Source organism: Cryptomeria japonica, chromosome 7 (assembly GCF_030272615.1).
Source record: "Cryptomeria japonica chromosome 7, Sugi_1.0, whole genome shotgun sequence".
In the NCBI taxonomy this organism is placed as follows: domain Eukaryota; kingdom Viridiplantae; phylum Streptophyta; class Pinopsida; order Cupressales; family Cupressaceae; genus Cryptomeria; species Cryptomeria japonica.
Window position 1 is genome coordinate 456,630,258 of NC_081411.1, and position 23,830 is coordinate 456,654,087.

At 37.4% G+C, this 23,830-nt stretch overlaps 1 protein-coding gene across 1 annotated transcript in view; it reads right to left on the minus strand.

The window, feature by feature from the left end:
* The window catches only part of LOC131065708 (protein PECTIC ARABINOGALACTAN SYNTHESIS-RELATED), a 140,826-nt gene that overhangs the window by 57,489 nt on the left and 59,507 nt on the right, over nt 1–23,830 (minus strand). The window contains exon 3 of the mRNA XM_058000302.2: nt 10,117–10,204. Coding sequence (XP_057856285.1) covers nt 10,117–10,204 — 88 coding nt within the window. The remainder of the gene's footprint in view (nt 1–10,116; nt 10,205–23,830) is intronic.

Sequence of the window (23,830 nt, forward strand, 5' to 3'; positions counted from 1 at the left end):
TAAGTCTAGAAATAGCTGCAAAGGCCAAATCAAGGTCGATACTGCCAATAAGCTCTGCTCAAGTGTCTTTCTATTAATAGGAACCCTGACTCTCCCAAAATAGTAACTTACTATAAATAGTAAGTGTGCCAATCTGAGTCAAAAAACCTGTGCAAAGGCCAAAACCTGAATCCAGCTGAAGAGTAATGTCTCTAATCACCAAGTAACTGCCACACGAGGCCCTCTATCAATAATTGTTAGCCTACGAAGGTCAAATGATAGGCTAATTCTTACAAACTCTGATGCTCGCAAAATGGGGACATTATAGTCCGCCCTCCCTGAAATTGCTTGTCCCCAAGCAATCTCCACTGCAAAGAAACTCCAATCCTCGGGAGACCCAAAAGGAGAATTGTGAAATGTCCCACACATCCTTAACCGACTCCTGTAGCACCAACATAAACATAGTTGCGCACAATAACCCTGGATCCCAAACCCGGAATGGAAGTCTGCCAAGCCTAATACCCTCTGACTTCCTCTACGTTACTCTGATCTCAACTTCACCATGCCAGAAGTGGTGAAGCAAACCAATGGGACCCATCCAATACACTGTGCCAAACCTGTCGCCTCCTGGATCCCAAAACAACTGAACCCCACATCCATTCGCCATATAGAGATAAAAATATATGGAAGCGTCTATAACACAATATCTCTCTACAGCTCTCGATAAACTCCCATGGATGTGATAACTAACCAAACCATCATGCCCACTGACACCATAGTCATCCTGTAACCATGTACCCATAAGAAAACTTTGTGACATAGAAGTAGCAAACCCTGTTGAATACATATCAGCATGATGTATAACTGACAGCTGTCCCTGCAAGTAATCCCCCATAAACTGCTGAGTCGGGCGCTCGCAACTGCTAATCCCATCTTCTGAAGATGATGAATACCCATCCCACAAAGGATGGCATCTCGGAACCAATCCACACGGATGCATCATCAAGTCCTCTGTGTGTGGATCAAAAGAAAAATGATGAGCACTCCTCACTGTGTAGTCGCGGTAAAATGCTCCAACCTCTGTCAATGGCTCATCACTAACAACACTTGAATCGAGCAGCTGATCCCTTTGATTCTGAAAAACAACAAGCTGGCATCCAAAATCAGCTGCATGGGATGAAGTGACAGATTTACTTCCAGGAGATGGGAACAAATCAACATGGGAGCCATACTCCCAACTAGATGACACTCTGCAAATGCCCTGTGAGGACGGAGTAGCGTTGTGTACTACCACACAACTCTCAAGAGAATCCACCATAGTGACACAAGAGCTACCAGTAAACTGTCCTGCATCAACTGTCACAGTACTGACCTCAAGAGAACTTGATGCAACTAGTGGTTCTCTACTGCTCTCAACCAAGGTACTCATCCCAGCTGAAACTTTCGTACCTATATCTGTGATAGATGTAACCACATCCTCACTACAACCAGTGGATATAAAATCCTCATCAACTGCCTCTGTATATAACTGTACTATATCTGCACTTGGTGGAGACTGTGCCAAACTCAACTCCTCGGTAAGCTTCTCAATCTGTAACTGTGACTCTTGAAGAGCCAACTCGGCACTCTGCAATGAGTCCATAGTCACCTCAAGCTCATGAGTGAGCTCATCGACCTGCTCCTCCTTTCCCTTCAATGCATCATAACAAATGCAATCCCACTCGAGAAGAAAATCCCTATCCGCAAGTAGTTTTAGGTAATTTTGTTTCATCATTCCAATTGCTTCTCGAAGTGCATGTATCTCTGCAAGGGAAAAACCACTATCACCATGCTCATCTGTCAAAGGAGTACTCCAACCATAGGTAGCCAACATCTGACGAGCAACATCAAAATGCTCAATGGTTGTGGCAATCATATTGTCATTCACTTTTAGTTGCCCAACCAAATGATGAGGATTCTGTAGCTTATGACCCCCATACAAGTTTTCCGGTTCACAATATGCACTATGATATGAGGCTGATTCATCATCACTCACTACATGATAAGCAGCATCATGTGTGCTTTCATCCATGCACACCTCGACATCTAAGGTACTGCTGCTTTGTACCTCAAAGGATGGCTCAGCTGATAAGGTAGAAGTTGCTGGTATGACAGTATCTTCACACACCTCCACTCTCAAAGTAACTGCATGCCCATCCAAAGCACGATCTTGGGATTCCGTATCAACATATGAATCTTCTAGCTTGTTTTCAAAGGTCTGATCTGGAAAATCAGACTCACCATGACATGAATCCTCCACATACAATGCATCATTAGTACCCAATTTTTGAGTACTTTCATGTGACAATTCAATAGGATCATTTTGCACATGTGAAAACACTGTTGTCTCATGCTCATGCAAAGTTTCATCATCGCTATCATGAAAATCAGAAGTAGCCTCTATATTAGAAACTTCTTGAGTCACCTCTTGCAAGGATGATGTAGATAAATCATTACCCAAAGCTGTGCTAGTGTCTTCTTGAATCAAATCAGCATGTCTATCAAATTCATCATATAAATTTCTGCATACTTCATAGGAATTTGAAGATACCAAATCATTTTGATGAAGAGTTGTATCATCCTTATGTGTAGATTCTCTATCCATTTCATGTGTAAACAATTCATTAGCTATAGTGTGATATTTATTCCTTGCAAACTCTGTCTTATGGCAAAGACTCGGGTGCAAATCCATGTAACTCATGAAAGGAAGTTCCTTCTTAATTTTTTGAGGAAGAGTGCTATACTCCTTAAACATGCTAATCACTTCTTCTTCTTTGTTTTGTGGTGTTCAACCTTTGCTGGTAGGAAGTGAATTGAATCTTTTAGGCAACCCAAACTTTGAAAACGTTTGCTCTAAACGCAACAACTCTCGGCTGAGCTTGTATTGTGATTGTTCAAGTTCTTTCAGTGCCTGTTTATCGCTGAACAATGTTGTCATGTAGCCCATTTTCACTACCCAACTGAAAACCAAATCAAAACTGATTTGTACACGGATGATTTTCCCACCAATTGAATGCAACCATCACCCAACAGGTTGGCAGGAAACCGCTCTGATACCACTGTAATATCCCTTGGCTAATCTGACCCTGTTTTGCTTATTTGAACACCAAGGAATATTGTCAAACACTTGGCATACAATGTTTGAAGCCGCTGTAGTGAATTATTTATTTGTCTTCTTTGGGTTTGTAGGTTGCAAATGAAGTTATAGAAAGCTTCTAACAATACAAAGTTGTTATAAAAATGATATACTAGCTGTTTTAGACCTTTCCACACATATGTAATGACTGAAATTAACTAGTACAACTAGTCGACATTAAGACAAACACTTGTCATGCATCCCAATGTATACCTACAACCATTAGGCATTTAAGCAAACAATTGGCATGAAAGCTAAGTGGCTGATCAATGTTGAATGTTACCATGAATGTGGAATATGCAAATTATATCTCCATTAAACATATGCAACCTCCAAGTATTTCATGATATAATCATAATAGAAAATGATGCAATGAAGTAATGATTTTCTAATACAATGACCATAGATAGAAAACTTGGTATTTCAATGGCTGCCTTGATATATTGGTTTGATTCTCCTCATATGCAAATCCCTTGTCAAATATATATAGCTGTTCAACCTTTCTAAATCCCCTTCTATAGAACTCAAACTACTGTAGCGCACTGTTCACGGCACTGTAGCGCACTGTTCATGCGCACTGTTCACGACACTGTAGCAGCAAGAACAAACTTGCAATCTGCTCTTAAAACCTTGAATAATTTGTTGATAATCTCTCCCAACAAGAATGATATAACTCCATGTGCCAAAGAAGGATGATTCACAACCAATTATAAATGTTCTCCAACAATAAACTTCAAACCCTTGTAGAAAACTTCACCAATTTGCACAAATGAAAGAACTGAAGTATTCTTTCCCACAACTGCAATAATTCAGGTGTTATTTCACAGCTTCAAAATTGCTATCAATAGGAAGTTTTCGTTTCCTATGATCAAAGAAGAAAATTGCGAAAGCCCTAGGCTCCACAATGAAAATCAATCAAAATACTATTCATCAATTGGATGCCGAGAATGAACTCCTGCCTTTCCTTTTATTCTTTTCTTAAGAGAGCTCAAACACCTTCCTGGCCAATGTGGGATAAAAGATTTATTCCCACATTAAATTATTCACTTAACGCACTTTATTATATTAAAGTGACTTTAGTATTATAAAGTTACTTTAGAACTTTATAATAATATTAAAATATTAAATAAATCACTTAAGTCACTTAAACTTTAATATCTCTTGATGTACTTGTCTGATTGCTAAGCCGTCTGAGCCAGGAGTCGACTCTCCCTATTCTCCATGTGATTGGATGCCTGTCTAAAAATAGAAACCCTGAATAGTGACTTACTATAAATAGTAAGTATGTGGAACTGAATCTAGAAATAGCTGCAAAGGCCCAATCAAGGTCGATACTGCCAATAAGCTCTGCTCAAGTGTCTTTCTATTAATAGGAACCCTGACTCTCCCAAAATAGTAACTTACTATAAATAGTAAGTGTGCCAATCTGAGTCAAAAAACCTGTGCAAAGGCCAAAACCTGAATCCAGCTGAAGAGTAATGTCTCTAATCACCAAGTAACTGCCACACGAGGCCCTCTATCAATAATTGTTAGCCTACAAGGGTCAAATGATAGGATAATTCTTACAAACTCTAATGCTCGCAAAATGGGGACATTACAGAATTGTAATTATATATGCAACAGTTGTGGAAAATGAATTATTATGAAATTGATAACATATTAAATTGAGCCCATCACACCCAAATTTGCTTGATTTATACACAAATCGAGACACAAAACTAGTCTGATCAGAATTTCAACCTTATATTCTTGAATTATGATGGAATCCACCACAATGGGTTTGCAAATTGACTCTCATACAGCCCCAAAATCTTTGTAGAAATTTCACCACCAAAGAGCTGAATCTTAAAGACATTTTTAAATTGCAAATCTGAATCACAATACTCGAAAGATATTTCAACTATAGCATTTGAAGGGTAATTCAATTTACACAGTTTGCAGTGTTAAATATTCATTGACTGAAGATTAATATAGAATGCCACTGTTCATTGTATGAACTGCTACAGCAGCCCAGAAAGAATAGCCACATGATACTCCCTTAATTGAAAATGATGTGCCAAATATAATTCAGAATGGAACATTGAAATGAACCAAAAATGATCTGTGGAATATAAATCCAATGTTTCAAACCCTCTAAACAATTATGATGTGAATTGCAGATCTCAGTTAGTCCAATACTGCCTTACCAAAGAGCACATCTTGCTGCAACTTTATTGTTGGGTATATAATATACCACTGCAATTTACCTATGAAATTGAAGCTTACATGCAATCTCTGGATGAGATCGCCTCAAGTCTAAATCAGGATTTTCATCCACTAATCCAGTAATGGAAATCAGGGAATTTGTCCTCCAATTCCAAACCTAAGGGGTTTTTGTCCTTGAGTTATTGAACCAGAGTCCAATGCGCATACAAGGAATATAAATCAGAAAATAGAATGGTCGATCAATATATATTATATCTCCTTCTCCTTGTTTGGCCTCTTACATAGAATTTCCTTCCAAAAGTCGTGACCCATTTTATTTCCTTCAACACCCTTGATTGATAGTTGAGAGGAATTATATAAAACAAACTTTAATTATATGAGACCTTATTTGTATTTTAACTTTTCTTGAGGCCCTCTCTATTATAATTTTTAAGCCCATTTCCTTAGTGCAAAATTCCCAAGACCCAAGGGAAATGAATGATGAGTGTCTGGGTTTCAAATTGTCTTCATTTCAAAAAAAGGGACATCACAAGGAAAGTACATGGGAATTTAAAGAATTCTTGCAAAAGTACCCAATCTTTTTGACTATTTGAAGCTTTACTGAAATAAAATTCTACAACATAGGCACATTCTTCTTTACTTGATCACATGCCAAGGTTTATCATCAGAGGAAGCTAAATAGGTTTCTAGAAAAGTTTAGTAAAAACATACAACATTTCCAACTATCTAAAGCTTCACTTTTGTATTTGCCCTTCCATTTGTTTTTGTTTCTTCTCCTCCGCAAATTTAAGAAAGGCAAGCATTGTCAAAGCATTCTTTTGGTATGTAAAGTATGGTAGGTAGTCCATGCTAGCTAGGGGAGTAAATGAGCCATGTTTATGGTTTCTTCTTGTGATAGCATAGCTGTTTGAGACTTTGTGTTAGGCATTTAGAGATTGAGGTTCAAATCTTTCCCATTCCAACAATAATAAACTTGCACCAAGCTGCTTTTGAAATTGTCTTGCACAATTTCACTTGTTACTGTTGCTATTTAAGAATTTCAACACTATTTTGCATCCTGAATCAGCACGTCTTACACCATTCTACCAATTTAACAAACTTTTCAGTTACAATTTATTGGGTGGGGTTCAATGAGTTGCTTGCCAACATGCAAGTACTTGTAAGCAGATATGCACTAGCAACACTTGTGAGAAAATAGGCACTAGTGAGCAAGATGCCCAAAAAATACCTATTTAGGCACGCATTATCATGAAACCCATGGGAAAATTCCCCTACCAACATGTAGTCATAGTCCACAATGAAAAACAAACAAAAAAACTCATATTTTACCTTATTAACTTTTGGCATTTTCTCTTGTGCTCTTGACTTCTCAACTCTCATTCCATTGTGTTTCAATTAAGTTGAACTAATTTCAATCTAAGTTACCAATTTCTCTATATACAAGTCCTAAATTGCAAAAATCTATTTCAGGTTCTAGTTCTAGGCTACAACGGCTTGGGGTTCGTGCTGGGTTTTAAGACTCGTAGCATACCCAAGGAGCCAAAGTAGAACACGGGAAAATCCAAGTTGGACTCAAAGTAAAATAAGTGATTTTGAATGTTTTTTTATTTTTGCTAAAACAAAAAACACTTATCTAACCTAATTTTGCCCTAAATTGTTCACAGTTCACTCATTTTGCCTTACAGTTACTAAAATTTCACAATTAGAAGAGAACATATACTACTTTTCCTCAAAACTGCCATTTTTCATTCATTATGACTTATGAGTATTACTATTTTTACAAATAAATATGTAAGAACCCCCTTACAAATTTTCACCAAAATTTTGTACTGTTTCATATATTGCCAGTTTTGCAATGGTTTCATACACGATGACAGTACTTGGGTATTCGAATGCAAAGTAATTAAATATGCAATGATCTACTTAACAAGTGATAACCATATTTTCCACTAGTGATCTGCTGTTATAGTGAAATACGAAAGCAGGATATCTTCAAAGACTCCCACAGCAATTGCCTAGCTACAATACCCATGCACAGGTCTGCAACATGGTGCCAACAACTCAAATGATTATCACCTAGCTATAAGATGACATGGCACTCCAAAATGCAAGCCTTAATCGTCCAATCAAGAGGTAAAACCCTTACACCCAACAAATATACCATTCAACGCCTCTTTCAATCTAAATTTGTACACTGGAAACCCCCACCCTGTTCATTCCTCATGCCCAGGAAACATAAAGAAATCAGATTCAAACACCTCTAATCTATTCATGCAAGATGCCACAAACTAGGAATCAATTTCCACACCTAGCCAAACAACAATCCCATGCCAGCCAATAACCTTATTTCTGGTGTCCAAACTGGTATCAATCTTTAGTGAAAATGCCCAGCAATACAAATATAGTCAATCACCTAAAATCACCATGAAATGCAATGCCTAACACTTTTATAAATAGATGCTCTCTCCAAGAATCTTGGATAACACACTAGAAGCCTGAATTCACCTCAAAAGGTGTCATAGGAGTCCTCAAGTCCAACCAAACATAGAATCTCCAGAATCAATGTACCATGCAAAAGACTTTGACTGATCTGTCTGTTGTAAGGCCAAAGTATAGAAGGCTGACTCCTACTCAGAATGCTCTACAACATGAGCCTTTGGTATAGGCCCTCCAATCTCTTTATGCAGTGCTTCTCCTTATGACCAAGTTTACCACAATAGTGATGTGATATTTTTCAAATTCTTCAAAGTATCTTCATTATTCCTTTGACATTTCTTTTGAGGCCACTTGCCTTTGCTCTTGTCCTTGGTTACAAAGGCCTGTTCCACACTCAATGTATCATTGTTGCTACCAAACTACTTCTATCCATTCTACTGGAGTTTTTGCACAAATCTTCGAACTTCAGGTCAACACTGGTAGATGGCATGTTGACTGTCTCAATAAAATTTTCATATGCCCAAGTTAAGCTTTTCATGTAATTACCATCATATCTTCTTCCATCGTGCAGCCTATGGCTTGCAATTGATTGTGAATGTCTTTGATCTCCATCAAATGTTCTCACATAGACATTTTCTCATCTATCATCATTGAGAAAAGAATATTTTTCAAAAAGAAAGCCCTACCTTTATCTAATGTCTCATGTAGATATCACAGATGCTTGCAAATTGCTGCAAAGATTTTGAATGTTTCAACCTCCAAAAGCACTTCATTTTTAACTGATTACTTGATCGACTTGATGGCTTCTTGATCACACTCATCAAACTTGTCCTTGCTATTTACTCTCAATATCGAGGTAGATCTTGTCAAAGAATCTATACTCGAAGATCATGAGCATGCATTGCTTCCACGTGTTGTAATTTTTGCAGTGAAGCATCGGCTGCCTTCCAACATGATGTTGGGTAATGAAGCCATCCCTCCTGCGATTTGAAATCATGGAAAATAAACCATCACTGCCTTGGAAAGAAGACCACAAAAAATATTTGGAAAATAAATTTGAAAAACCCTAGCCATTGAATAGCAGAAAAAACATCAGAAATCCCATCAGCCAAGATTAGAAATATGCCAAAATCCTAGGCGTCTGCTTTAAAAAACCTGCTCTAAAAAACAATCACAATTTTGTTTACAAAAAAAAGAGGATTACATTGAGTAGATCAATAAAATGTGACAAAAACCCACGATTTTTGTTGAAAAAACGTCAAACATGAAAAAACCCTAGCAGGAATGGTTGGAAGATGATATCTTTATACAGGAATGGTTGTGGTAACTTATCTACAATTTCATTCATGCCCAACAAAGGATGGATCTATTTTTGCTTTAATAATGTTCTATAAGATATCATGGTAAAATACTTGAAGAAAAAGAAGAATACATGCCTTTCCTAGCACCAATAAAACCAATTATTGAAGAGACAATCGACATTCTCACCTTAATGTTGCAACACCATTCAGGGAACTTCAAGTTATTTATTTTAATGAAGAGAAGGTCCGGGATGGTTAAGAAACGTAAGAGTGTAAGCCTTCCTCGGCAGTGCCCTCAGATGTAGGATCCGATCATCTAAGTTTACAAGCTTGAGTCATTTGGTGCATATTTGTATACTATGATGTTTGATCCAAATTTGACTAGGAATCATTTTAATAGTCATGAATACAGTGCATAGAATTGACAACTATATATGCCATATTCATTGAGTTTTTTTGTTTCTTGTGTCTTGCCATGTTTCAATTTGAAAACTCATTAGGTGATCCGTCCCAGCACATAGATAGGTTAGAATTTTATATTGCTATAGTGTAATGAAGTGTGCTTTTTTCCTATGCCAAAAAAAAAAGTGAATACAGAAGAAACTGTTTGCTTGAATTTATAAGATTTCAATCCATCTAGTCATATTCATAATAATTGATCCCTCTTCTAATAATAGGATGTGATCGATGGAAAAAATTAGCTAATTCTAGCAATCCAACAAATACAAAATATAAATTCTAGGAACAAATAATGGACTAGTGTGCCTGTAACACATAAACATGCTAAGTCAAAATAATGTGGTGCTGGGGAAAGATTAAATTATCAATTTATCTCCAGTAGATTTGACAGTTCCCCTTTAAACTAATCTAAAATAATGAAATTGTCATGCCAAAGCATTACTTCCCAATCAAGCAGCCCCCACTACTTGATTTTAGGATAAAGCATCTATAACAGTAATTAAAAGTAGACCTATTATAGCATAAAACATGTTACTATAAAAAACATAGCAAATAGCTTACACGATAAAAAAATTCTCCTTTCTGCACAAGGCTTCCATGAAGTTGTTGCAGAGTATGGATTCTCCCAAAGAGATGGTGTATCTTTTACCTGAAGATCCAAAAACTTACAAATTACAATTAACTTCCAAAAACATTACTAGCAAAGTCCTGGTAATTTCCATTCAAGCAGAGTAAATTCTAAACTTCTAAATCCATTCTTGTGGATATATATTATGTATTTTAACCTTTCCTTTAATGCAATTCATGCCATGCTAGATGTTATTTTTTTAAGAACTTCTCACTGAAAAGATGTTCATGAAGTACTTCAGAAATATTAAAGACTGATTTCACTACAGACTGCCTTCTCTATACCTACATGGATGCAAGCAATCACAAGACTGCAAAATAAAGGTTAAATCTTATTCAAGCACTATAGGGTAGTGGCAATTAGACACCCACAGAACCTCCCAGGTAATGGAACAAAAATATGGGCACCATCAACCCACGGATCTCATGGTATGACATCTTATTTTCATTGCTCGTGCCATGTTGTGGATTGGACACTATAATTTGTGGCAACCCCCAACTTTAGGAATCATCTTAATTTGCAATGGGAGGGACCATCCAAGGTTCCTTTGGAAACCTGATGTGTACAATGGTAAAAAAGTTCAATAACATGTATTGCTGGACTTAAAATCCTTGCTAGAATACTTGATCTTACCATACCTTGGGGATTGCCACACTAACAAACATGAGGATCTCAACAGGGAAACTTTAGATCAACCATCTTGCCTTATAGCTCAAAAAACATAAAGATGAAGAAAAAGAATTGGCAAGCAAATAAATGACCACAGCTCTATGGACAAGAAAAAGGGATGAGCAAAATGCTTGGTTAATAGACACTCTTATGCAGACTTATCAATAAAGATAGTTTATGACATAGAAATCACCTTGTACACAAGAACACATATATGCAAATACCCTCAAGAAAGCTTTCAAATGATGGATGTCTTGGTCTTCTGCAACACTCAGCCAACAGAGGGTTTGGAAGGTAAATAATATGCTTCAAAGAATATTTCAACTTTCATGTAGAAATACATTGCATTCCTACAAAACAGGATACAACTTTTTATATGAAATTATTTTAGCATGAATGTGGATGATGGTGTGTTACACCATATACCAAGTTTCAAATCAGTAAACTCAATTGGTGAGGATGAAGGTGTGTTACATCATCCATCAAGGTTCAAATCCCCAAAGGTGGAAATGGGCCAAGATCAATCCTTAAGTGACTTTGATGGAATGGATTACCCCTGTTCATGGTAGCTTAGCTCAAGAAGGTTTATGGTATAGGTGTATGTGTACTCAGCATGTAAAGATCTATTTAAGGGAAAAGATGCTGATATATATGTAACCTGTTTGAATCCATTGAAAAAAGGTGTGCATCATATTTGAGGTGTCTCAAGTCAGCTTGGAGTACCATATTCCTATATTACTAATAAACATTAGTTGCCTAAAAGCACAGTTTCACAAACCATGCCATACAATGACTTAATTATGCGATGAATCCCCATAGTTAGTTGAAAAATAAACTAACTGCACATGGTGGAAAAGCTCTGGGATTTATTCTATTAATGATGCAACCCCCGTGTCACAACGGTTGTTATGTATCATTTGGAAGAACTCAAAACATACTTTAGAAAGGTCTTAGTGGAAGTTATTATGCTGTTCATAATTTTAACAGTTTCAAGGTTCACATGCCATAAGATCATTCCCATTTGGATAGGATCAAATAAGCATATTGTAAGGGCCCTAAATATACCCAAATGCGACAAAGAAGGAAAACTTTCCAGATCAAAATATGTGACATTTGCCAATATTACTGTTGAGATGCAATGCCATTGGATCTTTTTGCATCTGTTTAGAAACCCAATTTGTATATAAATAATCCCCTTGGGCACTTGTAAAAAAGCTTCTAGACTTGGAGTACACTTGTACTAATGCGTTGGGAGTTATCTATATTGTTGAAGTGAGTATAACGCAACAAAAGCTTCTGCGACAGAGAGATAATTTTAGTGCTTAATGAGTCCCATGGTGTTCTTGGCGGCTCCATGGTGGAAATTGGCTTGTACTCCAATTGATTCCATTTAACATGAGAAGGCACAACCCCACATTGCTGGAGTTTTCCCACATTGTGTTTCTATGAGATGAATATTGTGCCCTTCACCATTTTGTGATTGTTGTTATTCATTTACCTGTTCTTTACTATCATGTATAACTGCTACTTCAATGTTAAAAGGGTAATAAACATTGTTTAAAAGCAACAGCAGTTTGTTTCTAATTTCAGTCATATGACATGTTTATAGTTTTACGAGCGAATGTGTATGTAACATCAATGCTAGTTAGAGATTAGATTCATGTTGGATGATAAAATGTTCCTTGGTTGTGTGGAAATTGTGGTGTGATCAATTTGCAAGTATAGGCCACTGAGAAATTCTGCTAAAGCAAGAGGGGAAGATGAATTGATTTCCTTGCAACAGAAGACATCCTGAAGGCAGTAGAATCAGCAAATCAGAGTAAGCATGACTTCAGAAGAAAAAGACATGTCTGAAATAGTGAATAAATCTCAGGATAAAAGGTTCGAAAAGTTAGAGGCTGAGGCTGAACCCATAACTCAATCAATGGGAAAGCTTGACAAGATGAAAACCCGGATGGAGGCTCTCATTGGCAAGCATGGAATTATTTTGACTACACCCAAAATTCATGATCAGGTGAAATGAGAACCAATTGAAGGCCAAGAGAAGGAGCAGCCTCATCTCATCTGAAACAATCTTCCGACCAACAGTCAAAGCAGAGGCAAAAGTGCAGATTTAACCCTAAACAAAAGATTTAGACAAAGATAACCTCAACAATCAGATTAACCAACTTGAGTTATATTTCAGTTTACACCATGTTAATTAAGAGCAACAAATCCACTTTGTCTACTTGGAGCTTTCAAGTAATAAACTCACGTGGTAGGAAAGTTATGCTTGCATTATGGTTTTGAAAAAAATTCCATAAATTACTAAATCAAAGTATTTTAAGAAACTAATAAAAAAATATGAAAATTAACATGCAATTAAATGATAATATCATGGGCAAAGGCAAGGGCAATTTGTACAAAGGTATAATGTTCAGTTCCTGAGGAAAAGCAGTCTAATTGGGATTCTGCAAACAGAACCAGGATGTGTTGGCAAAGTAACTTGGAACATAGCCACCTAATAAGGCAAGCCTTCATAGCCAAGCACAACCCCATTTATGAAGCATGTGCATAACGTGAATACTAGTAAATTTTGTCTACAGTCAAGCATTTAGAGTTAGTTTTAGTTACAAGGGAGCTTCCCCTTCAACTTTGAAGGGAGGTTTACCTCACATAATGTTTTTTTGTGTTGTACCAAAAGGTACAAATTAAAATGCTAGCAAATACACAGGCGCAATGAACGACAAGCTCAAATATCAAAGTCATCATTTCATTGATACCTCTTCCCTCTGCTCATCTTCCTCTTCCCTCTTTTCATCTTCCTCTTCTTCTTTATCTTCCTCTTCTTTCTCTTTTTTCCTCCTCTTTGGTGAATGCAAAACAACAACGGGCATTGGTTTTAAAAGTTGTTTTGAATTAGAAGGCCCTTGTTAGCCTCATTTTTGGGAAAGAAGAGGAAAGAAAGGAAATTGGAGGCCAAGGTACTAAGACAGGAAATGGAAGAGGAAATCATAGTGGATCCTCAATTCACACAGGAGAAATTTCTATCAATTTCACAGAGAAGGTTGAGAGGACCTCTCCTAGAACGATGAGGGTCCTCTTTTGGAATGTTAGTTCCCCTAACAAAAGATATTGGACAACAATCCAACTGTTGTTTTCATTCAAGAGACTAAGTGTTTGAAAGATGGTTTCTTAAAGCTAACAAGGAAATATTGGTAGAAATGGCAAGGATAAATGCAGCAAGTGCATCTAATGGTTTGAGGTTTTTATGGAACCCTAACAGAATAGCGGTAATCTCATTTCTTCTGAGGAAGTTGGTGGTGTTGTTGTTTTCATAGCCATCAAAAGGATGAGATTGGCTTCTTCTTAATGTGGTAGGCAAATGCGAGTCTAGCAAGAAGTTTAAGTAGTAGGTAGCTACTCTTGGAGTGTAAAGTCCCTATCGCAAAATTTTGTCCCAAACTTGCTATATTTATGATTTTAGCTTACAGACATTCTGTCAAACACTTTGCATATAACTTATCATAGAATATTTCTGAATGCATTGGTTTAGAACAGCTACTACTACAAATTTAAATCTCCCTCACAAAATCATCACAATGTTCAATAATAACATAAGTACAATTTGTCAAACAATTGACAGGAAACTATACTCGTGTATTTCAACAAGTATTTTCACAACACGGAAATGTTTTCATAAGATCGCAATAAAAACAAAATTACTTTCTTTCATCATTCAAATATTATTTCAGCAGGTTTACTTTCATAACAAATATACATGAACTTCGATTTGTACTCAGATTTGTTAAGACACAAAATGAGAAAATACTTTAACAGATCTGACAAATATGTCTAAAGTTATTGAATATTGTTGCAGACCTCTCTAAGCTGAAACAGGTTACTCACAAAGATTGATACAACACAATACCTAGCTGTTCACAGACTTTGTTACAGAACAAGGAATAATTGTGAAACTGTATGCTAAGATGCTGATTTAAAAACTTAGCGCTATTTCAAACTGCTGTCCTGTTATTAATCAGACCCTATGCCCCATTAAACTGCTACTGCACACCAGATGTAAGAATTATTAAAGTAGAAGGAAAGGTGGCTGATGTATGGAACTCCATTTTCCCTTGATCTAGGCAGCAACTTTCCTCCTAGTTCTCACACCTTACTTCAGAGCTGCCTTTCTTTGACTCAGGCAGCCAGTGATGACTACAACAATATATTTATAGTTTATTTAATGCTCAAAATTCACCCCGCAAACAAGATTAAAGCCTTTAAACAGCAGCAACTGGGGACCCCCTCTTTTCGCTGAATAAACCAAGTCTTTTGTGGTCAGTGTCGTCTCCCGACCCTAAGGATTGAGTCTAGATTTTGACCTTTGGAGGTGTTGATGTGTGTTTTATGCACATATGAACACAGAATAAAATACCAAGGTATCTTATCCTCTCTTGAACAAAGTCTCTCAAATGCTATGCTTCGCGATCAAATGAGACAGCTCCAAGGTTGCGAAATGTCAGGTCTTGACTCGTGGATAAGCTCAATGGTTTGATGTGATAATGCTGGAATCACAAGGGGACTTACGTTGTACATGAATGCTTGAATACTACTGGAACTTGATCATCTGATAGTGCAATCTTGTGATGCTTTCTTTCCTAAACTAACTTGAATTGGAAAAAAGGACAAAAGGGAAAGGGTTTAGGAATTTATTCTAAGGCCTAGAATGCAAGAAAAGGGTGAATGATTCAATGGAATCCTACCAGGCAAGGTCTCACAATCAAGTCGAACAATTTGACACAAGCTTAGCGCAATCATCTAAGGTATATTTCATGGATGTTCAAATCATTACCATCAAACATTGATACCATTCAAGGCAATGCATAACAATGGACGTATAACAATTGAAGTTAAGTTCATATAAATTCCAGTTGCCCACGCAAGGCTAGCTTACAATCAGCAAGAAGCTAGTGGTATGGATTAGATGGATTCCACACAAATGCATTCAACAAATTCCTCCATTCAATCTAAAATACTTGAAAGTAAATTCTAATCTAACTTGGGGGCAATGAGAATCACCAATGCATGCAACACTTAAACAAAATCACCATCAATTCGAACAATGACTTGTATTCAAATCTGCAACATATAACCAACAATTCTCAAAAATCTCTCTCTTACAAATGAGAGGCAATGGGGTTTATATAGAGCCTCGAAAGAAATGAATGGCCAAGATTCATTCAAAATCAAGGGCCAAGATCGAAAGATAGATACCCTAATTAGGGTTTGTTACAACCACCATTACATTGACCAATGAGAGATGAGGGTAAGTAAGGTAAATAATATTTGATGTAGTGCCACCTGTCGCTTATTCCCTCCTTGAATGAACGTTGACTTGGTGCCTTTTGATTGGGCAAATGGTGACTGGGATGCCACCTCAGCTTGCCTCATAGACTTGAACAACTTGCCCTTGGGCATTCCTCATGATATTTGGAATTCCTTCTGATAGTTTGCATTCCATTCTTATGTTAAGGAATTCCTTGGACTATTTCGTCCTTAATGTTCTAGAACTTTGAAATTTCTTGATGTAGTTCTTGATTTCTTGATGTGAAATCCCTTTGTCCTCATGTCCTGAACTTGCTTTCCTTCATTTGTTCACCATCACGGTGAAGTCCTCTTCATGTTTACTCTAGTCCACATCTTTGCCTTTGGAAATCCTTGTCCTAAAATCCTTTTCCAAACTTTGAATTGTCGATTTTCCTCATCCGCATTTGTTGCCTTGAAGTGTTGATCATCGTGCTTCCCTTCCTCGTAACAGTCTTGCAAAACAAATAAACACTGAATCAAACCTCTATAGGATAAACATGATTTCAACCTTCGTGGGAAATCCATCCGCATACAAACAGATCGGTCCTCAAAACATCCGCATTATCCTTGTTCATTTCTTCACTTGGTGGGAATTTGATGCCTATCTGGACAACTTTGTTATTGATCTTCATTTGAATTGATTTGTCTCTTCCTTTGTAATTCTACCCTCAGGTGGGAATCCAATCCCCACCGAGACTCATCGTCCTTGAAAGTTTTGTGTAATTTGATCACTATTTGATGGAGTGGATATCCAAACCTCATAGGGACTTTGTTCCCAACATTTGTCCCAACTTGTGATAGGTAATCTGAACAATCAATTTAACTTAAGTTCAGATTAGAAAATTGTAACACCAATTCTGGAAAATGTGAAGATCTAGATTGAAATCTAGAAAATTCTCCTCAAGAAAACCTGATTTTTAGACTTAGGATAAGTCTAATTGCAATAAATAAGTCTGAAGACACCCCTGTAAACTCAGAAAATCAAGTATTTGGAGCCCAAAATTGTATACCCAGGTCCAAAAATATCACTTGGAGGTCTAAAAACACTCAGAAAGTGACTGATTTTTTATATCAAAGGTGTAATAAAAGCCTGATTTTTGTTGGTTGAAAATTTTGTACACTTGGGGAAATATACAAAATTGTGGTTTCAACCACAGCACATGAGTAAAAACTCTCCTAATTTAGGGAAGGCTCCCCCTATCTAACTACAACTTGGAAAGTAAAATGGGATGGGACAGCAATCTTTCTTCTTTTTTTCAAGAAAGACAATATCCTTTTCTCTTCACAGAAAAGGATAGCGATTGAATAACAGCAGTAACCACTTTAAAGTGAAATAAGAGAAAGGAAATGAAGTTTCCTGAAAGCGCAAAGACTTCCGTCACTTCCTTCGGGACGGGACAGCAATATCAAGCTCAAAGACTTGACTATTGGAAGTCCTATCTACCATTTTCTATACTAAATTTTACAATGAATAAACGACAACAGCTCAAAGACTGGAATAATTTATTCTTTTAACACAAAGACAAGAACTAATGCAAGCTCAAAGACTTGCTGCTATTTCTTATCAAACAGTAACTTTTCCTCAAGAATAGACGCAAGCTCAAAGACTTGCTGCTCCTTCTAGAGATTTTCCTATTTTAATTAATCTTCTCTACTTGCAGCTCAAAGACTTCAAATCAAATTGGACTAAGCTCCTTTAGAAATACTTTGCATAGAAGAAATAAAAAGATTCAAACTCAAACATGTAGTTCAAAGACTCAAAACTTGAGTAATCCTTCTTTCTTATTCTTCAAAACCTTCAATTCACATACATAAGCTCAAAGACTTCTTGCTGTAAATTTGGCAGAGTTTTTGCTTGCTTTCCAAAAGATATATTTACAATGGACCTCTCAAGTATTTATAGAAGAGGAGCCTTGAGAAAAAGGTGGGAGGATCCTAACTAACTTGAGAGATTCTCTCAACCACCAAGACTCCTTCAATAAATAACTAAGACTTCATTAATTAACTAAGAGTTACTCTAACTAACTAAGACTTATTCCAACTACAGTCCTAATCGGACATAACTTGTAGTTGCCTTACATGTAATTACAAAAGTACAAGTAATGTGTAACTTGTATTTTACAAAAATTACTTTTACATGTAACTTGTCAAAACGAAATTACAACTAAAGATTACAAAAGAGAGAAAATTCAACTAAGTGTTGAAAAACACTTAAGTTGCCTTTTGTGAAGACATGAATCCTTGAAATTTCCGGATGCTCGCTTGTAGTTCCTCGAGATTCGGTTCATGAGTGTTCTTAGCAACTACCATAGTCTTCACAATAGTGTCGTGACAGCGGAGGAGCTCGGAATTGTCTCTATCCAGGATGGACTGGATCTCATACAAAAAGGCTTGATGTTTCATCAAAGCTTGAATTGAAACTGCCGAAAATTGTTCACTCCTCCATTCACCATGAATCCTCATTTGTAAGTCCGCAAGAACTTCTTCTTTTGGAATTAGCTCTCCATCCTGACTTACTATATTGCAAGAGGCCCTTTCACAATGTGAGACAATACCTTGATAAACTTCATTCCGGAATCTCCTTGCATCACTGATCTCTTCGATGAGGGACTTAAGAACAAGGGTTTTGTTTTCCATGAGTTCCTCAAATTCCAAGTACATGACCCTGGAAGAGATGATGGCGTGCTCCTGCAAAATACTCAGCTGTTGTTGGGGCATGGTACGCCAGATTGCCAGACTTTTCTCAACACTTTCCAGATTCTTTTTGAAAGTGTTAGAAGTCTGATCCAATTTCTCCTCAATGGTTTCCAGCTTAGACATTATTTGAAAAATGTCTTTTATCACTTGCACGCATTGATCATGAAGCTGATCAATCCAGGAATCCAGTGCTTGTACTTTTTGAGCAGCCCTTTCCACTCCACGAATCGATTCTTGGGAACCGGAAGAACCTATGGAGTTACTCCCTTCAGCAGCAGGTTTTGTGATTTTATTGATGGCTGCCATGAGCTGTCGGTTTTCTTCTTCTAGCTTGTCTTTCTTTGCAAGAAGATCGTCACACCTTTGCACTAGTGAAGCAACAGAAAACTGAGCATCATGTTTAATGACTTCATGTGTTTGCTTGCCCAATTCTACCCTTGTAACCTTATAATCAGCAGCTGACATTTCATCAAGTGGTTTATCTGCAATAGGTTCCACAATTTCAGCTACTTTCATCTTGTTGCTATCAACAGTTACCCTGGAAATAGTCTTCGCCTTCTTAGCAACTTTGGATCTGGACTGTTTGAGTTGCTGGTAGTCGAAGGCATCAGGTGAGATCTCTTGCTTCTTTCTTTTCGGGGTGAAAGAACTAAGCCATGGAGGCAAAGTCATCAACTCACTTCCTGTAACAGCTGTAGGCAAAGGAGAAGCAGTTTCTGTTTGAATCATTGTGGTCACCCTGGGAGGAATATCTGTTTGAATAGCGACCACGGTTTGCTCAGTTACCAATGGGCATGAAGATTGCCTCATGAATTCTTCAAAACCAGAAGTGGAAGTATCAATTTCTGATAACTGAATGCAAGTGGGATTATCTTCAGGAACATCCAACACACTTTCTCGTTGTTGCTCAGGAGAAGGCCCGTATGCTGAAATGGGAACTGCATTCTGAGGAGACCCATCAATGAGCAAATCAGGAGGAGAAAGAGGCGTCTCAATAGAAACTGGAGGAATGACCTCATGAGGCGTGTCTGAAACTGGAGACTTAGGCGCATCATCAAATTGCTGCCCCTCTTCTGGATTATCCAGATCGATCACCCGAACATGGAACCGTGATTTCTCCTTCCCACGAGTAGTTGTCTCCTCAGGAGGAAGCACTACTGCACGACTAACTCGTAACTTGATCCTTGTGCTTGAAGATGAAGCACCCTCCTTATTATCAATCTGAATCTCAGACTTTCGTCCAAGAGGCCCTGTAGAATCATCTTCTTTACCAACCTTGATTTTGATAACTCTAACAGCATTGCTTTTCAACCATGCGTTAGTGTTGGCCAAGATAGGCTGAAATCTGTCAAAAATGGAGACGCACTCTTTATGTGACCATTGGATCAAAGGAAGTGGAGCTTCCTCAACCCTCCGTGAAGTGTATTCAGGATCAAGTATACGCCCATCATCAATCATCCCTTGTGGGATATCTGCCAAGTTCAAGTCAACAATTTGCTCAACAGTGAGCCTGCAGTAATCCATCTTCAGGACTTCAGCTTCTGTGCGGAGATCTGCCCAGATGTCTTCAATGCGATGAACATGTACAAAGGATTTCTTGATCTTTTCCTTCATACCTCTATAATCAAAATCAGCTCTAGGTTTGAACCTCTTAAGCTTGATTTCCTGCAATTCAACCTCCATGGCCTTAGCCTTCACAGATGTGACAAGGGAGTATCGATCAATTTTCAACGGATTTGTGCTGGAGATCCCCATTCCAACCTTGTGTCTAGCAGACTGAAGAGTATGAACAGCCATAATCTGTCTACCCAACTCCATAAGAATTATCCTATCGGTCGGGTATCTTGGTAGCATGTATGGTTGTCCATCATAGCACCCAATCCTCATGTAGGTGAAGGTGGGAAATTGCAGGAATAAGCACCCATACTCAGATACCTTGACCCATGCCTCATCTGATACTCGTTTATTTCTGAGATCCATGTCAAACTGACACATAAAATATCCAAAGAATGCGTCTTGGACTCTTCTGAAATGTAGTCTGCTAGGTTTCAAAGGCAGCTGGTCATAATATTCCCAAACTGGTATGAGAGAGCGATCACCCTTGGTAGAAAGACCTGGAAAGTGTCTAAGTGATGCTGCTAAATATACCAAATAAGAATTCATAAAGAAGGTCATAGTGGTAGGAACCGCTGCAAGTTGTTCGCACAAGGCATCGCTGATGATTTCACCCCATGAAATGTGATGCGACTGCCGTATGAACATGATGAATTGATACATCCATGGCTCAAAGACATTAGAGTGCTCAAGGCCTAACATTCTGCTGAGAAGAGTGATGGTGTCTCCTATCTCCCACTTGAAATCACAACGGTACAACTTTGCCCATCTTGAGAAGGAAGGACGTGGCTCATGAATCCACCTATTGATGTGGCGCTTGCAAACTTTTTCTCTTTTCACATAATACTCTGCTGCACTTTCTTTGGTGATTTCCATGTAAACAGGTGCAGGAGGTATTTTGAAGACCTTCTCGATTGTATCCGCATCAAGACGAATTATGGCTTCACCATCATCATTTTTTATGACTCTTGACTCTTTGTCAAAATGATGGGCGCATGCAAGAACAAATTCAGGTTCTAGGGCAGCCACTGGGAAAGAAGACGCATGATGGATATGGCTGTCCAACAGCCGCTGCAAGTTGTTATCCTGTGGATCTTCTACCCTGTGAATGAATTCTGCCATATCAATATGCCCTATTTCTGTGTCCCTGATGCGATCCAATGGAGAGGATACCTGGGAAGGTGTAACCTCATTCTGGTATTTATCATATTTGTATTTCATTTTCTTTGGAGTTGGCGATGCTGGCAAATCTGACATTGATTGCGAACCTGGAATGCTGTGATGAAGACTTAAAAGGGTTAAGGCCACATCATAATCAGCTGCAAATATCATTCTTTCTTTTTTCAAATGGGTAAAACTTTGATCTCTGAATTTCATGGTTTTGTGAGAAGAAGAGAGAAGACATGTAGAAATGGGAAAATCTTGACTTTGACCAATTTCGGATCTTGGGGGAATTTTCGCAAGTATACAAGTTGGAAAGTACATACATGCAATTGGGATTTTAAAACCCGAATACAAGTATACTTGTAAATTCGAAAATGGAGAAACGGATGAAAAATGGGATTTTGACTTGCGGGAAATGATGGAAATGGAAAGTGCGGATATGGGGAACGTGAATGGATAGAAATGGGAATATCCGGGATAGTCATTTTCATGAAAATGGGAAGATCTTTTCAACATGTAATCCGGTTTTCAAAACACGAATTTGCAAGAGAGAGGTATTTCACATTTTTCAAGCTTGGAAATTTAACCAAAAATGATTAAATTTCTCAACCGTAAGGGAAGAACAAGAATTTCCAGCGAACTTGTAATCGAGATTAAAAATCCCGAATGCAAGCTAAGATGGAATTTTGAGAAGAATAATGCAATTTAACAATTGCATTTCAAAGGGAAGATTTGTTTCATGAAAACCAATTTTAAGGGAAGAACAACACATGTGAAGAATGTAATTAATAACGAAAAATGAAGAAAACATGAAAATAAAAAGAAGAGAAGAAAGGAAGAACATACCTTGATTGGAAAATCAAAATGCTTCTCCAACAATGCAATACTTCTTGAGATGAAGAAGCAAAACTGAACTATTAAACCCTTATCACGTTTTTGTGAAAATGCCCCAAAAAATGGTAGCAATCTTAAACTTGCAAGAGTAAAATGCCAATGAAAGTGTTCATTTCAAGTTTGTTGAAGCAAAACGATCAAGGTATTTGCTGAAGCAATAACACCAAAGGTGTTTGGAGAGGTATCAATGCCAAAGGATTTAAAATGCAGCCAAGAGAGTCACGTTTTTGTGAAAAACGTGGTATTCATTACACATTACACATTCAATGCACCATTAAATGGTGCGAAACTTCTCTTACCCTCCACGCCTTAGGAAGAAAGATCAAAACAATCTAGGAGTGTGCGAAATTTTTAAAGATTCAGCCCCTCAAAACGTGGCATTAATGATTCACGTTAGGAAAAAACGTGGTTGCTGTTTTTAGGGTAAAAACCAGCGAATTTGTCCTTGAAACGGCATGATAGATGTCCAAAAATGCAAGAAGATAGGATGCAAACCCAAAACGCCTCATTCATCCAACGATTCATCCACGAATTTCGCTTTGAAAAAGTCCAAAATCGCTTCCCTCTTGCATTTCGGGTTTTGAAAAACAAATGACAAGTTCGATTTCTTCAAAAGGAAGCAAATCGGGTTTTAGATATAAAATGACAAGTTCGATTTGCACTTTTCCCTCTTTCATGCTTAAAATCGGGTTTTGGATATAAAACAACAAGTTTAAAATTTCACCTTTTCACTCATTAAGCCAAAATCGGGTTTCTTTGGACAAATGACAAGTTTAAAAATTGTCAAAAATGAACTTTATGTTAAAATCGGGTTTTGAAAGACAAACTGCAAGTTTAAAAATACTTGTAAGGGGGAAATAAAATCCCTACAACAAGTATTTAAACATTTGCACACATGTAATGGGGATTTAAAATCCCTATTACATGTAAAACCCATTAAAGTAGGGGTTTTTTGGACAAACTGCAAGTTTACTTGCAGTTGAGCTAAAAAACCCCTATTTTAACTAAAAATGACCAAAAAACAACAAAAAGATAAAAACATTAAATGGGAAACTTAAAATAAATTACAAGTGACATATTTGAAATAAATAAAAAAAATGCACATGTAAGTGATCAAAAATTCCCCTACAAAGACCACAACAATGAACATCATTAAAACTTGCAGTTTGAAGAAAATTCTCCACCTGCAGTCTGGGTTTTAAAACCCGAAATTGAAGGAAAGGCATAGCAAACGAACCCAGAATTGGACGAAATTTGAAA